The sequence below is a fragment of the Petaurus breviceps genome, unplaced genomic scaffold (genome assembly GCF_028583685.1).
Source record: "Petaurus breviceps papuanus isolate PSGF00001 unplaced genomic scaffold, PetGlider_PUasm1.0 173, whole genome shotgun sequence".
Lineage (NCBI taxonomy): Eukaryota > Metazoa > Chordata > Mammalia > Diprotodontia > Petauridae > Petaurus > Petaurus breviceps.
The window spans coordinates 1564069-1578962 of NW_027185759.1; the positions used below are offsets into that span (position 1 = coordinate 1564069).

Genomic DNA, 14894 nt, shown 5'->3' on the forward strand with positions numbered 1-14894 from the left:
GGGTAGGGATAGGATGAGGAAGGAGGGACAGTAGGTAATGGTCTCAGTGAGTGGCTGAGAGACGTGAGCCAACCAGGAGCTCCTTGAGCTGGGAGAGCCCGAAGCCATGGTGTTCCAAGTGAACCTTGGAAGATGGCAGAAGCACCTGGCTTGGAGCACCGCAGGACCTGGGCTGGGAGCCCCCTCAGCCCTGGGGTCTGTGGGTGGTAGAAGCCAGCAGCCACCGCAAGCAGAGCTGAGAGAGCTAGCAGGTGCTTGCTGACGTCTGGGCCCTGGCTCCCAATGCCCATCTCAGCACAAGTCTGTCTGGCCCCCATCGTCCCACCTGGAGGCCCAGCCATAACGAAGGGGGTGAGGAGAGCTCAGTCCTGGGCTTCCTTAACTGGTTTTGCCCCAGGTGAGATTTTTGCTGGTTTTGGTTTTGTCTGTAGGCCGTGTTGAGGACAGATGGGGCTCAGTGCAGGGATTAGAATTCAGACCTGGCCCAGGAGGCTGGTTTCTTCTCTCCTCCCATTTGCCAGGAGGCTGGTTGGCTCTCTAGGCCTCTCCTGGTAAACTTTAAAACATCTGCCCCCCCCCCTTTCTGTCCTCCCCTCCCCCACCTCATCTCCCACCACTCAGGAATCAACTTCCTTCGTGGCGAACATTTTCAAGGGAAAAGTTGTCGCGAATAACGTGTTCCCCTTCCCTTCAGGTAGGAAGCCCAGCGGCACCCCTTGAACTAAGTGTCCAAATGGCAGGAACTTAGGGGCTGGGGTGGGCCTCATGGCCTCTCTCTTCTCCCCTAGTTCTCAGTGAGGAGCAGATCTCCTTCGTGAAGGGTCTGTACAAGGCCTGCGACCGCTTCTTCGAGGTGGGTGCTGCTGCCAGGACCTCCGGCTCTTTGGTCTCAAAGGAGGGACACTTGGGGGGCTTAGCTTCTGCAGGGACACTGAGTGGGTCACAGGCCTCAGCCCTGATGTCTGAGAAGCCACTGCGCTGCTTGGCCAGGGGGAGTGGGGATGCCCAGCCTGATGGGACAGATGCAAGATGGGGGGAGGGGAGAGAAGGCCCAGGGCAGGCTGCAGGGACTCAGGAAGGGCAGCTAGTACAGGAAAGCTGTAGTACAGATGAGGAAACTGAGACCTAATGTACTCATAGCCACCTTCGTGAGACACAGTGAAGCAAAGCCCTTTGCTTAGTCTTGGAAATTAAGTCGCTTATGGAAAGCTGGTCCAGCCTCAGCTCAGGCATCAGCTTTCTCTTAGTCCAGGGCAGGCTGAGCTAGCCTGGCTGGGGACAAGGGCCAGGCAGAAGGGAAGACATGGTCAGGGGAAGCCCCCTCCCTGCTCCTGGGGACCTCCCTGCCTGACAGAGCCTCCCAACTGCAGGAGTGACACTCACCACATTTCACAGATGAGGTTTAGAGAGCTGAGGGACCCCAGGATCTGACTCTTCACAGGCCTCAGAGTTTAGGCTCCTCTCATTCTCATCAACTGCTTAACATTTTGTCTTTAAAGGAGGTTAATGACCCAACTTGGAATGACAACAATGAAAAAGTCTCCTTAAAAACCCTAGAAGGTCTCAAGGAGCTGAATATTTATGGATTGCAGGTGCCAGAAAACCTAGGAGGCATGGGGCTGACCAACACCCAGGTGAGGAGCAAGGAGGAGGGGAGAGGGGTGAAGGCAGGGGAGAGAGGGGGGGAAGAGAGTCAGGCCCTGGACACAAGCAAAACAGACATCTAGGTGGGGGGGAAGGGCATGGGGGGAGGGGAGCATGGGCTGACAGACAGCCAGGTGAGGAAGGAGGGAGAGAAGGGCAGGGTAAAAACAGGGGGGCCTTAGAAGCAGTCATTTCCAGCTTGGAGGCAGCTTGGGAGGGGGGCATGGAGGCCCCAGGCTAGGGCCCTGGCTTGGAGGCAGCTTGGGAGGAGGGGCGTGGAGGCCCCGAGCTAGGGCCCCGGCTTGGAGGTAGCTTGAGAGGGCACATGGAGGCCCCAGGCTAGGGCCCTGGCTTGGAGGTAGCTTGGGAGGGCACATGGAGGCCCCAGGCTAGGGCCCTGGCTTGGAGGCTGCTTGTTTGGAAGTTGCTTGTCCAGTCATCAGCTCACTCTGAGCCCTGAGGGTCCCAGATTTTGGGCTTGAGGAAGCTTAGGGGCTTCTGGTCCAACATTCTCCTTTCTACATGAGGAGGCTGAGTCCTAAGGAGGGAAAGAGGCTCCCCCAAAGCCAGGCAGAAACTCTCCCTGTGGTCCCCTCCCCCCAGACAGGGCCTGAAAGGCTTTTCCTCCCCTCCCTGTGACACTTTCTGCCCTGGTCGCTGTCTGGCAGTATGCTCGTATGATGGAGATCCTGGGCTGGCATGACCTGGCTGTGGGGGTCACTCTTGGGGCCCACCAGTCCAGCGGCTTTAAGGGGATCCTGCTGTTTGGAGATGAGAATCAGAAAGAGAGATACCTGCCGAACCTGGCCTCTGGTGAGGTCTGCCCCCCTCTTCTCCTCTGGGCTCAGAGGGCTTCAGCCTGTCATTCGAGGTCCTTCCTCTACACTCTGGCTCCAACCTACCTTTCCAGCCTTTACTTCTGTTACTTGCCAATGAGCTCCCTCCCAATTCTTCCCTTCCCCTGTGCTAACCTCCCCACCTGGGACACTCATTCCCTTCTTCCTGCACAGTCCAGTCCTATCCACACTTCCCCCAGAAGCCCCTTGACCATCCTAGTCACCAAAAAGTCAGTCTCCTGGCCCCAGATGGTCTCATATTTTCTTCAACTTTTAATGCACCTCAGTCTTATTTCCCCAGCTGGAGTGTGAGCTCGCTGAGGGCAGGGGCCACATGTGTCCCCCCACGGCACCTCCCGTGGTTCTTTGCACATAGTCAGGGCTCAGTAAAACCTCGTGAGCGAGCACATGAATGTAAGGCATGCCTGAGGGGATAGTTGGGTGAACGAAGACACGAGTCCTGGGTCCACCTTCTGGAATCCAGCCCTGATTTTACAAGGCCTCCCTCCTCAGTATTCAAGTCCAAGGAGGATGGGTGCCAGGACAAAGGTGACCACGAAGAAAGCAGGAAAGTTCCCGGAGTGTGACTGTAAGCAGCCCCAGACTCTGGCCGCAGGGCTGCTGAGCCCGTATCTTCTCCTAGCCCCAACCTTGGCCTAACTCTGCCCCCAGCCTGCTCCTTCATTCCCTTGGGAGAGTCAGTCACCCTCGTTTACACTCAGCCACAGGAAAAGGATGGAAACTCCCTGCTGGACCTTTAACAGCCAGAGAGGCTAGGCATCAAGGCCTATGGACCAAAAATCTGGGCTTTGGCTCTCTTTCCATGGATAGGTTGGTTCCAGAGTCCCACTTGTCCCAGGGAGTCTTCATAATTGGTGACTGAAAAACGAGGGACCCCTAACACTTGAGAGCCACTGGCTGCATAAACCCCAAAATTCTCCTGAAAGACAGAAGACAAAGGAGTTGGGGGGGGCAGAGAGGCGGCACCCTTGGACCTGCCCCATTACTGAGGGCCCATCCCTGGAAAGGGAAACATTGTACCTTCACAGGATGAATACTGATCCCTCTGATTCTGTGTTGAAAGGAAAATCTCTGGCCGCTTTCTGCCTGACAGAGCCGAAGAGTGGTTCCGATGCAGCCTCCATCCAGACCACTGCTGAGGCCAGCCAGTGTGGGAAATACTATATCCTGAATGGTCGAAAAATATGGATCAGGTGAGGCCATTTCAGAGGTGACCTGGGGAGCTTGAGGGAGGTCACTGGGACTTGGCAAGCTGGATTTCAGGCTCCCAGAGCTGGCAGAGAGGGGACGAGCTTCACCGGGTCAGGGCTCTAGAGAAGGCAGGGGCCCAGAGGCCACCGAATCCACAGCCCTCAGTCTGCAGGGGAGGACACTGAAACCCAGAGGGGAAGGCACACAGCCACTAAGTCAGAGGGAGACAGACCTCTCTGGGATCCTCACTCCTGGTCTTTTCTGCAATCCCAGCACAGTGGGTAGAGAGCTGGGCTTGGAGGCGTGAAGACCTGAGTTTGAATGTGGCCTCAGACACCTGCTAGCTACATGTCCCTGGGCAAACCACTTAGCTTCTGGTTGCCTCAGTGTACTCATCTGTCAAATGGGGATAAGAGCCCCTGCCTTTGCTTCATTCTGAGGCTCAAATAAGAGAATATTGATAAAGCACTTAGTGGAGCTCCTGGTATGCAGTAAGCACTTAATAAATGCTTATTTCCCTTCCTACTCTTGGGGACCGTCAGCCTCCCAGTGACCTCACGTTGCCCTGAGCCCCCTACAATGGCACAGTGCCTTTCCCAGTATCATTTCCATTCTCCAGAATCGCTTGTCTCCCTTTCCTCTTTCAGACTCGGTGGTCAAAGCACCCATCCTTATTATACAAATGACTTTGGAAGGGCTAGACTGGACAAAGGCCATGATTCCCCCTAGGAATATTTGCATTTTCAAAGGTGGCCCCAACTAGCCCTTTGTGGGGATTTCAGGCAGTGCAAGTGAAGTAATTAGCCCCAGAGTCTCAGGGAAGGGCCCCCCACCCCCCTCCCCCAGCACAGAAGGAGGCACTGACCCTGAAGGCCCACTTAGAACCGACTTCCCCCGCCTGAGCCCACTTCCTCAGTTCTCCCCAAGCACCCTCCAATCTGCCCCCCACCTGCCTGATCTCCTTCATCTATGATTCTGCTTCAGAGCCCATAGCCCCCATGAAAGGTGCAGCTTCTGCACTCACAGAATCACTAAGTCTGGGAATTGTCTTGGCCCATTCTTGTTGCTAGTCTGGTCCCTGGCAGCCCTTCCCAGGTACACACTGGCAGGTCCAGGTGGGCAAGAAGCAGCCTCACAGAATGTGGTAGGAAGTATCTACACGGGGCAAAGCCTCTTTGAATGGCTGGGAAAGTGATGAAGTTGATGGCTTTAAAGTCCGGAAAAGACAGTCCTCTGGGTGCTTTATCTAGCAATCTAAGAATGGTACACAGGAGAAAGGAGGAGGAAAACAGGGAAGTGGGGAGAGGAAGAAAGGGGGAGGAGGAAGAAGAAAGAGGAAGGAGGAAGAGAAGGGAAGGAGGATCAGGAGGAAGAGGAGGACGTAAAGCTTACTGGAACAATGTTCTTATGCCCAAGCAATGGCGGGATAGCAGATGTCTTTACGGTATTTGCCAAGACACAAGTGAAGGATGTGACCACAGGAGAAGTACATGGAAAAATCTCAGCCTTCATTGTAGAAAAAGACTTTGAGGGTGTGACCAGGTAGGAGCATTCTCGGAGCTGTCCATGGTGGGCCTTCCCTTGGAGCCTGTGGTCTGCCTAGGCTGGCTCTGACATGCTTTAGAGATGTGTGTGCCAGCGACACGGGGCAGTTATATTTGGGGCACAGAATGGAGGTCCATGAGGTAATGCCCTGCTCTTCTCTTCTCCATGAAGGGTGAGGAGATGAAGGTCTTTAGTCCATTGTATAGACAGAAACACACTTTATTCCCCCTGAAAGTACAGTATGACCTCAGTGTTGACAGTAACACCCGCTTCCCACAGAGGCCCCTCCATGTCAAATGCCACGTCCCCGTCTTCTCTGCCTCTCTATAGGGAGGCTGAAGGGTGGAGATCACACTGGGGGAGAGCCTCCCATACACAGGAGATCAGAAATGCCAAGCACGTTCTGTGGGGAGCTGAACAATTGTTCCTTCTATAATCATGGGGACAAAGCAGGGAAGGCACTGAGGGCCAAGAGCTCAGAACCTGGCTCAGACTTCAAAGCTCTTGTGGCTATTTGAGGAAATGTGTGGGCTACGTAAACCTAAGGCTTTCCTGGCCTGGAGGCCTTGGCATCCAGACCCTGTGCCTAACCCAGGCATATACAACATATGACCCACAGGCCACCCAAGGACTCGGGGCAGCTGGTGAAAAATTCAGAGGCTGTAAAGAAAGTAAAGGTGTAATGAGACTAATGGGGAGCCAGGTGAAGCTGGGCCCAGGCTGAAGGCACCAACCCTACAGGCCTGCTCAGAGCCAGCTCCCCCCTCCTCAGCCCACCTCCGCAGTGCCCATCATCTAAGCTGGCAGGCTCCTTGCACTCTCTGCTGTTTGTCACGTAACCCCTGGCCACTACCCACCATCAGTCCGTCCCTAGTCTGAGTGGAGAGCCAACCCTATCTTTTCGCTGTGTTTTTGGTTGATACTAAATGTAAACAGTAACAAAACCTGAAAAAAAGTATTAAAACTTACACCACTTAGCAAAGTAATGTTTTTTGTTTTTTTAAGTAATGTTTTTTAAAACATTTATGTGATTTCATGATAAATAAAAATCATAAGTAATAAGTGTAATTAATAGATGTTAATTGAAATTTCCCTTTTAAAAATTTATTTGTAAAATAGTTTAATCATTAATTATACCTTTACTCAGAAAGTGAACTGCTAAAAACCTATCTGCATCCTGAAGAAGTTTAGACTATTTTAATTTTGGCCCCCACCTACTCCCACTTTCTGCCATGTAGACACAGCAATCAGAGAGGACCGTTCAGATGAATTATGGAAGCACCAAGATAGACATCTTGTGGGGAAATAGTTACTGGACTTGATGGGCTTGTAGGGCAGAGGAAGAGGGGAAAGATGGTGTTAGCTTGGGGAAAATGTGTGCTTGTTTTCCTCAGTGGCCCCCCAGAGAAAAAGATGGGCATCAAGGCCTCCAATACCACCTCGGTGTACTTCAAAAATGTGAAAGTACCCGCTGAAAATTTACTGGGAGGCTTTGGGAATGGCTTCAAGGTCGCCATGAACATCCTCAACAATGGCCGCTTTGGGACAGTCTCTGCCCTGTCCGGCACCATACGTAGAATGATCAAGAAAGCGGTGAGTTGGTGGACCCATCAGTCTTGAAGTTCCCAGCAGGCCAGGCACTCCTGGGAGGGAATAGAAGTGCACCTCTATTTGGGACTTTAGCTTTGGGACATTAGCATGACTCGTGGGACATGGGAGTCAGATGTGGAAGGGAACTCAGAGATCAGAGAACGCAGCCCTCTTATTTCAGAGAGGAGAAAACAGAGGGTCCAAGAAGGAGCGGGAAGTGGAACACCCAACCTCTGAGTCAGTTCTGACAGCTGCTATAAATAGGCCTGAATTTAGAGCCCCCAGTCATCTGGAGTTGAGGGGAATGCTTGCCACTCCAGCTCATTTGGTAGTTCTGGACCTAGAGACTAAAAACAGCAGACGGGACGATTCAAGTTCAGGTGAAGGAAAGGGAGGGATCCTGAGTCCGTGTCATTGAAGGAAGTGGGGGGTGGTCATGCCTAGAGAAGAGGAGACTCGGGCATGATAGCTACTGCACAGAAAAAGGACTAGACTTTGCCTTCTTGGCCTCTGAGGACCAGGAGCCACCTTGGAAAGTGACAAAGAGCTGGATTTAGGGTAAATGTGAAGGGGAACTGCCCTCCATGAGAAATGGCCCAGAGTGCAATGGGAGGTGGAGGAGGTGGTGAGCTCCCCATTCCTGGAGATCTTCCAGGGAAGGTCGGACAACCTCCTGTCAGGTATATTAGAGAGGGGTTCCTTTTCCATTGGGCATTGTACTAGGGGCCACCAAGATCCCTGCCAGCGTGATCATTGTGATTCTGCAAGGGTATGGGGTTCAAACTCTGTCACTGCTGCTTATTACCTTATAACATGTTTATTCATCCTGCCCAATGGACCTCAGTTTCTCTTCTGTAAAGCGAAGGGATTGGACTTGGTGTCTGTATGGTCCTTTCCTGCAGTACGTCATAGATTCTCCGAACTAGACCGCCTCTAGGGGTGGACACCTCTGCTGCTCTGAGCTGGCAGGCAGGCAGGTGGAAGGCACTCTGCCCCCTCCTTCCACTGTTCACAGCCTCAGGACAACTTGGTGTAGAGATGTGGAGAGGCAGTGCATCCGGTTGTGTCCCTACAGGTGAGGGGCAGCCTCTGATACCAGGCACACTCTGTGATCAGCTTGTGTTCAGCTGTACACTGGGCTCCGTAGCCCGGACTAGGAACCTTCAGGGGCTAACCCTCATTAGCTCTCACTGCTGGGGTAGTCACTGTTCCCCAAGCCTGACTTCCTCTTCTGCAGAGTGAGGGCGGTGATCATTGCCCGCCCTACTTTAGAAGGGTGTTGTGAATAAAGCGCCTGGAAGCAGAAACGGGACTCTGCCATTGGACCAAGTAAGCAAGGATGCTTGGGGCTGACCTTGGGTCTAGGCAGGACCATGGACAGGGAAAGGTGGTAGGTGAGGAGGGCAGGGGTGGGGAGAATTCCTTAGAGCCTACAGTGGTTCAGAGTTGGATCCTTCTGGAGGACTTTCTCAAACGCTGTAGAACCTGGTCTAAACCCTACATACCCTAAGTAGGAGGGAGGGAGGTCAGCTAGCATCCTTCTTCGACACAAGAGGAATCTGATGTTCAGAGAAGGAAAGACATTTGTCAAGGTGGCTTGGCCAGCTGGTAGCAGCGCTGGGGACAGAGCCCAGATATCCTGACTCCCAGGCCTGTTCTCTTGGGGGCAATGGACATTGTTCTGAGACAGTGAAAAAAGTTCAAAAGACTGTGGACAGTCATTCATTCAGTCAAGAAATATTTGTTGTGAGCCTACAATGGCAGCCAGGGGGTGCAGCAGATAGTGTGCTGGGCTTGGAGTCGGGCTCATGACCTCAGAAGCTTAATAATAGCCTGGTGACCCCGGGGAAGCCGCGGCACTCTGCTTGCCTCAGTTTCCTCATCTGTAAAATGAGCCAGAGCAGGAAATGGCCAACCACTCCATTGTTTTTGCCAGGAAGACCCCAAACGAGGTCACAGAGAGTCACATGCAATTGAAAATGACTGAACAGCAATGTATGAGGTACGAAGACGGGGCAATGACACACAGGCACATTAGAGAAAGAGGCTGCTCAGGGTGCGCTCCTACTGACTCACTCGGGCTCATTCATTTCTTAGGAGGAGGTGCCCTGGACTCCTGGTCCTGCCCAGCCACTTATGGGCTGGGTGACCTAGATCAGGTCCTCTGCAAAGGGGGACTGATAACACTCGACCTCCCTGGACCACAAAGTGTCTCCCTACTTCCTGGGCATGAGCCATTCTAAGTTCCCATTGTTCAGGGATGGCTAGTCCCCCAGGGACTCTCCCTCTAGGATAACAGCGCCAGATAAATGAGAACCACTTGGACTCCTCCAGGGGAGCGAGGCTCCTTGGACAGCTCCTCACCTCTCAGGCTCCAGCCTCTGATGGGGGTTCTCTTTGTTCTCTTTCCTCGGATGCCAGGCTAACCATGCTTCAAAACGGAAACAGTTTGGGAGCCAAATCTGCGACTACGGGATCATCCAGGAGAAGCTGGCCCGCATGGCCATGTTGCACTATGTCACTGAGGTAAGCGCCCAGGTGGCCACAGATGCCAGGAGGTGGGAATGCGGGATTGTCATGTCAAGAGCATTTTATTTTAAAGAATGTGTTTCCCAGGATATTTGACTGACTGATTGACTGAAGAAGGATTTATTAAACACTAACTATGTACCAAGTGCTGGGGATAGAAATAGAGAAGACCCCTCTGCCTTCAAAGGGCTTACATTCTAATGCCATAAGAGTGCCCAGAAAGGGCTGGGCCTGGAGGGGGCTGGGGATACGGAAGTCCAGCAGCATGGACTGTCTTTACAACTCTATTCAACAAATGGACTAGACATCTATTATGTGCATGTAATCTGTGCTTACTGCTAAGGAGGAAGAAATGATCCAGAAACCCTCCCTCACATCATGGAGTTCTCACTTGAGATGGGGCAATGAGGCAGGGACATAAAGGGCTAAGCCCAAGGTAGAAAGGGAAGGGTGCCCAGGGCAGGGGGTGGGGAAGGCCATGGGAGGGCAGGTGCTTCTGACTGGGGGAGATCAGAGAGGTTTCCTGGGAGAGGTCACATTACAGGGGTCGGGGGTCCTTCGGTAGAGACTGCACAGAGAGTATGGAGGGAAGGAGATGCCAGGGGGGAGAGAAGAGCATGGATAGATGGAGACACAGAGGAAACAAAGGAGGAATGTTTGTAGAACTGAGTGGAGTAGGGGAGAAAGTGACGAGAGCAGGTGAACCACGCAGTCTCAAGGCACAGAAAGAGTTTTGGATGTACCTGCCCAGGCTTGGTCAGTGACCTGTAAAGGACTGCAGAGAACGGGAAAGGGCAAAGGTCATCCTAATTTTCCAAAAAGGGAAGACACTGGAGTCTGCCAACTCTGGGTTGAGAAGCTTGACTTTGAAACCCAGAATTCTAGAACCTATTTTTAAAGAGATGGTTCCTGAGCTCCCCAAAAAGAGAGAAGAGAACATGTCACATAGAACTGGTTTCCTCCTTTGGCGGGGTAACTAAACAGACCAGTGGGTGTAGCAGCCAAAGGTCCCCTAGATCTTTTCAAAGCATGCTATATTTCTCAGGCTGTCTGGGGGCATGAGATGACCAGATGGACCACTAAAGGGTAATCACCTCAATAACAGCCTAGGAATAGGTCTAATGTAGGGTGCCTCAGGTCTATGTGATGTTTGATGTTTTTATGAGGGACTAGGACATAGGCAAAGAGAATGCCCAGAGGAGGTGGCCAGGACAGGAAGGGTCTGAAGCTCACTCCCTGCAGCAAGGAAGGGAAGGAACTGGGACTGATGACCAGTTGAAGAAGGAAAGAGTCTGGGGACAGGAAGGGCTTCCTGACCAGGAGCAGGGTGGCCTCAGAGGCCCCTGTAGCCCCTTCCAGCTCCACAGTTCTGTGATCCCATCATTCATTTGCCTCTTTTCCCTGGTGGCGCAATCTGACAAAAACTTTCATATCAGGAAACAGCTCTTGACCAATGACGAAGGGAGACTAGGAGCCATCGCAAGCCTAGAAATCCAGCAGGGATGGCAGCCCCTGGAGACGCTGCCCAGAGGCGTGGCAGCAAGAACTATGCCCTGCTTGTCCTCCCTGACCTAAGAAATACAGTGTACCCCAGCATCCCAGGACTTGAGGACACTGGGGGGAAGGGGTGGACATTAAACATGAGCCACAAAATGCTGGGAAGATGCAGGACAAAAACAACAGCCCAGAGGCCTCCATGCGCGCCTCATTCTCTTTTTCCTTTGTGAATGCCCTCTGGGAGCACCCTCCTCTGGCTATGCCTCTGCCCCCTCTCCTTTGTTCCTGTGTCTGTCTCTACTTTCCACGTCTCTTCTCCATCCCCGACTACCTCTCTCATTCTCTCCCCCTCTCCCTCTCCCTCTGTCTCCTCTCTCTGAATGTCTAGCCCTCCCTCTCCTTTCTTCTTCTTCCTCCCTTTCCTCTCCTCCTCCTCCTCTCTCCTCCTCTCTCTCTCCTCCTTTTCCTCTCCCTCTCCTCTTCCTCCTCCTCTCTCTCTCCTCCTCCTCCTCTCCCTCTCCCATTCCTCTCTCTCTCTCCTCCTCCCTCTTTCTCTCCCTCTCCCTCCTTCTCTGTGTCTTCTCTCTCCTTATCTCCCTCCCTCCTCTATTTCTCTCTGTCTCTCTTTCCATCTCCCTCTCCCCCTTACTTAACTGATTTTTAGTTGAAATACATAAGACTATAAAGTGATGGACTCAGGGTGCAGGTTGCAACACATGTTCTTTCCTTCCCTCCCTCCCTCTCTCCCTTCCTCCCTCCTTTCTTCCTTCCTTCCTCCTTCACTCTCTCCTTCCTTTATTCCTTCCTTCTCTCTCCTTTTTTCCCTTCCTTCCTCCCTTCCTCCCTTCCCTCCCACCTCCCTTCCTCCCTCCCTTGCTTCCTTCCTTCCTTTTTTCTTTCTGTCTTTTTTGGGGGAAGTGGCTAATATGGGATCTGTTGTGTATGACTATATGTTTTCGTAGTGGATTCTGTTTTTCTTGCCTTCACAGTGGGTAGGGGAGGTGAGGAGGCAGGGAAAATTTGGAACTGAAAATAAGATTTAAAAAAGGAAAATATATCGGATTATATGCTGTGTTTATCAAATACTGTTTTATATTCCATTTCTTTACATTGTAAATCAGATTAAAAGTCAGGTACCCTGTTTTTTAATCACTGGTTTTCTATTTATGTCATCCTCAATTTCTTTCTCCTGATTTAATGTCACTAAACTTCTTTTTAAAAGTTCCTCAAGTCTTGTGCTAGATGTCTCCACAACTATCATATCTGGTGTAGAGCAGTGAAGCCTGGGGCACGAGATGGCCATGCTCTGGTCTACGTAGGACTGTCCTGCAGGGGAGGGCCAGCCTTGTCCCGATTGGCCCCAGGTGGGAGAACCAGCAGCAGCCTGGGGGAGGTGCAGATTGGCAGACAGGCTCTAGAAAAGGGGGGAGGGGCTCCCTTGTGAGGCAGAGGGCCCCCCTCCCTGGAGAAGACCTTCTGCCCAGGGTGGACCACCCTTCTCTGGGTCTCGTTGGGTCCAGGTTGGACTTGATGCCCCACCAGCTCACAGGGTCTCAGAGTCAGAGGCTCACTTGGCGTTTTCCCATCTACCCATCAGTCCATTGTGGACACTGAGACAAATGTACTCTTCTCCTGTAGTCAATGGCATACCTGATCAGTGGGAACATGGACATGAAAGTCCAAGATTTCCACCTGGAAGCGGCCATCAGCAAGATTTTTGCTTCCGTGAGTATGTTTGCTTGTGACAGGCAGGAGTCATTCTATAACTGATGCGATGTCTCCAGCTTAGTGTGGGACCATGGGGGGAAACAGAGGCATGGCATCTCCCCTCAGAAGTGCCCTGTCCAGTGGGGGCCAGCCTACCTGCTGAGGTCCCTGCCCATCCACAGGCTTTCCTTACAGGGAGAGTCCAAGGCAGGGCAGCCGTAGACCAAGGGCGTCTGATGGGGCCACCGCTGGGAGTATCTGGGGTACAAGCGGGATAGAGACAGGGGTCTGAGGACCACGGTGCCCAGGAGGGGACTCAGTCAGTTACCTTGTCATGATGTTTCGGACTAGTGGATCAAGTGGTGGCTGAGAGGGAGGGATTCCCCCGCTTGAGGGAAATCTCTTTTCCTTTCTCCCACAAAGGGGGCTGGATGATCCTGGACCTGGGTTCAAACCCTGGATCTGCAAATTATTCCCTGTATGACCTTGAGCCAATCATGTCATCTCCTCCAGCCTCACGCTCTTGATCCAGACGACCTGAGGCTTTGGAGAATGACTTTGAGATGTCTCCGATGTCTCAGAGGTCAGCTGGGCTGCCAGCTCTAACCCTGACCTATAGGCTGCATTTGGGAAGGGCAGGATGACCCTTCCCTGCCCCCACCCCAGACCACCCAGGGCAGCCCAGCACCATTATCTGAGAGGGTCAGGTTGGAAGGGGGTTGGGGCGAAGCCGCCTCAGTGGGCCCCAGGAGGCTGAGGCTCGCTGGCCCCTCTGATGTCCTCTCCGGGTTCCTTGCTCTGTTTGGCTCAGGAGGCTGCTTGGGAAGTCAGTGATGAGTGCATTCAGATCCTTGGCGGAGTCGGCTACATGAAGGTGAGGCTGTGGCCCTGTCAGCAGAGACTGTGGTGGTCAAGGCTGCTGTGCACACGCACACGCACATGCACGCACACACACGCAAGTACACGCACATGCACACCCAGGTGCACACGCACACACGCATGTACACGCACATGCACGCCCAGGTGCACACGCACACACATGTACATGCACGCCCAGGTGCGCACACACATGTACATGCACATGCACGCCCAGGTGCACACGCACACACGCGCGTGTACACGCACATGCACGCCCAGGTGCACACGTCCCCAGAACCACACCTCAGTCACCAGCCCTCACAAGACAAGATGGTTAGACACACAATTCTCTTTGGGTGTGCATACTCACTAGTATGTGCAAGCCACATGTGTGTACAGACCCATGCATGTTCTCTGTGTGTGAGGAGGTGGCATCTTGGTGACCATCTTGGTGCTTCCTCAGAGGGCAGCACTGAGGCCCGAGTCCTGAGGTACCAGGATGGCTGCAGGCCTCCCAGGTCCTGGGCACAGCCAGCCAGGAGTAAGGCAGGCTTCCGCCAGTCAAGGCTTTGTCCTGCTTGGCCCCTGAGGGCAGACCCAGGAGAGGGCAGCTGCAAAGAAGCCAGTTTGGGCTCATGGAAGAAAAATCTTCCTTCCCATGGGAGCCCTAGAAAAGTAGATTGGACAGTTTAGCCGGGGGGTCACTGCCGGGGCAGCTCTGCTTGGGGCTCCTGAAGTCCCCTGACAGCTCGAAGACCCTGGAAGCCCTAGTGTATAATACACCAAGCCTCTCCTAGACCCTGGGCTTCCTACACTTAGAGGGATCAGGGGGAGGGAGCCTGCCCCGGCTGGTAGCTGTGGGGATGGACAACCCAGGGAGGTCACTCAAGCTTCCAACAAGGGAGTGACCAGGAGTCAGGGCCAAGGCACCAGGCCAAGGCCTGTGGGGAATCATGTCTGCTGGGAAGCTGAGAAGGCCCCAAAGGAAGTGGTCAAGAATCCCTGAGAAGTGAATTGGGGTCCTAAAAACTCAAGCAAGGAGCGGGGAGATGAGTAATTAGTTTTCCAGACCAAAGCTGGTTCTCAGGAGCAGTTGGGGAACATTGTCCCAACTGAACTCCTGGACAGGAATGGGCCAGAACCTCAGAGCAGCAGGGATGCCAGGCTGCTCCTGGCGGGACCCTGCCTCAAGGCTGGTGCCCAAATTCCCAGCCTGCCAGCTTCCCCAGCTATCCTGCTGCTGCTGCATCCTAGAGAGAACATGGAAACCATGAAATGGGGGGGATAACTCCCTAGAGGGGAGGGAGCCGGTGCTCTGAGCCCCAGCGCGGTCCACAAATGGCAGTTTCTTAAGGAGCTGCTTCTCCTCCCTCCACGGCTTCTTTGAGGCAGGGTGACTCAGCCCTTTGGGAGGTGGGCTGGCCTAATGCTTTGGCAGAATGAGGACAGGGTCCAGAGCCAGGAGGGGAGCAGGGC

At 53.2% G+C, this 14894-nt stretch overlaps 1 protein-coding gene across 1 annotated transcript in view; it reads left to right on the plus strand.

Annotated features, from left to right (window-relative positions):
• Nucleotides 1-582: 582 nt before the first annotated feature.
• LOC138157913 (very long-chain specific acyl-CoA dehydrogenase, mitochondrial-like) overlaps nucleotides 583-14894 on the plus strand; it is a gene marked incomplete at its 5' end in the record, with an annotated part of 25835 nt that continues 11523 nt past the window's right edge. The window contains 10 exons of the mRNA XM_069083682.1: nucleotides 583-694; nucleotides 789-853; nucleotides 1500-1634; nucleotides 2313-2457; nucleotides 3565-3694; nucleotides 5109-5234; nucleotides 6632-6830; nucleotides 9249-9353; nucleotides 12492-12578; nucleotides 13372-13434. Of these exons, the coding sequence (XP_068939783.1) occupies nucleotides 583-694; nucleotides 789-853; nucleotides 1500-1634; nucleotides 2313-2457; nucleotides 3565-3694; nucleotides 5109-5234; nucleotides 6632-6830; nucleotides 9249-9353; nucleotides 12492-12578; nucleotides 13372-13434 (1167 nt within the window). The remainder of the gene's footprint in view (nucleotides 695-788; nucleotides 854-1499; nucleotides 1635-2312; nucleotides 2458-3564; nucleotides 3695-5108; nucleotides 5235-6631; nucleotides 6831-9248; nucleotides 9354-12491; nucleotides 12579-13371; nucleotides 13435-14894) is intronic.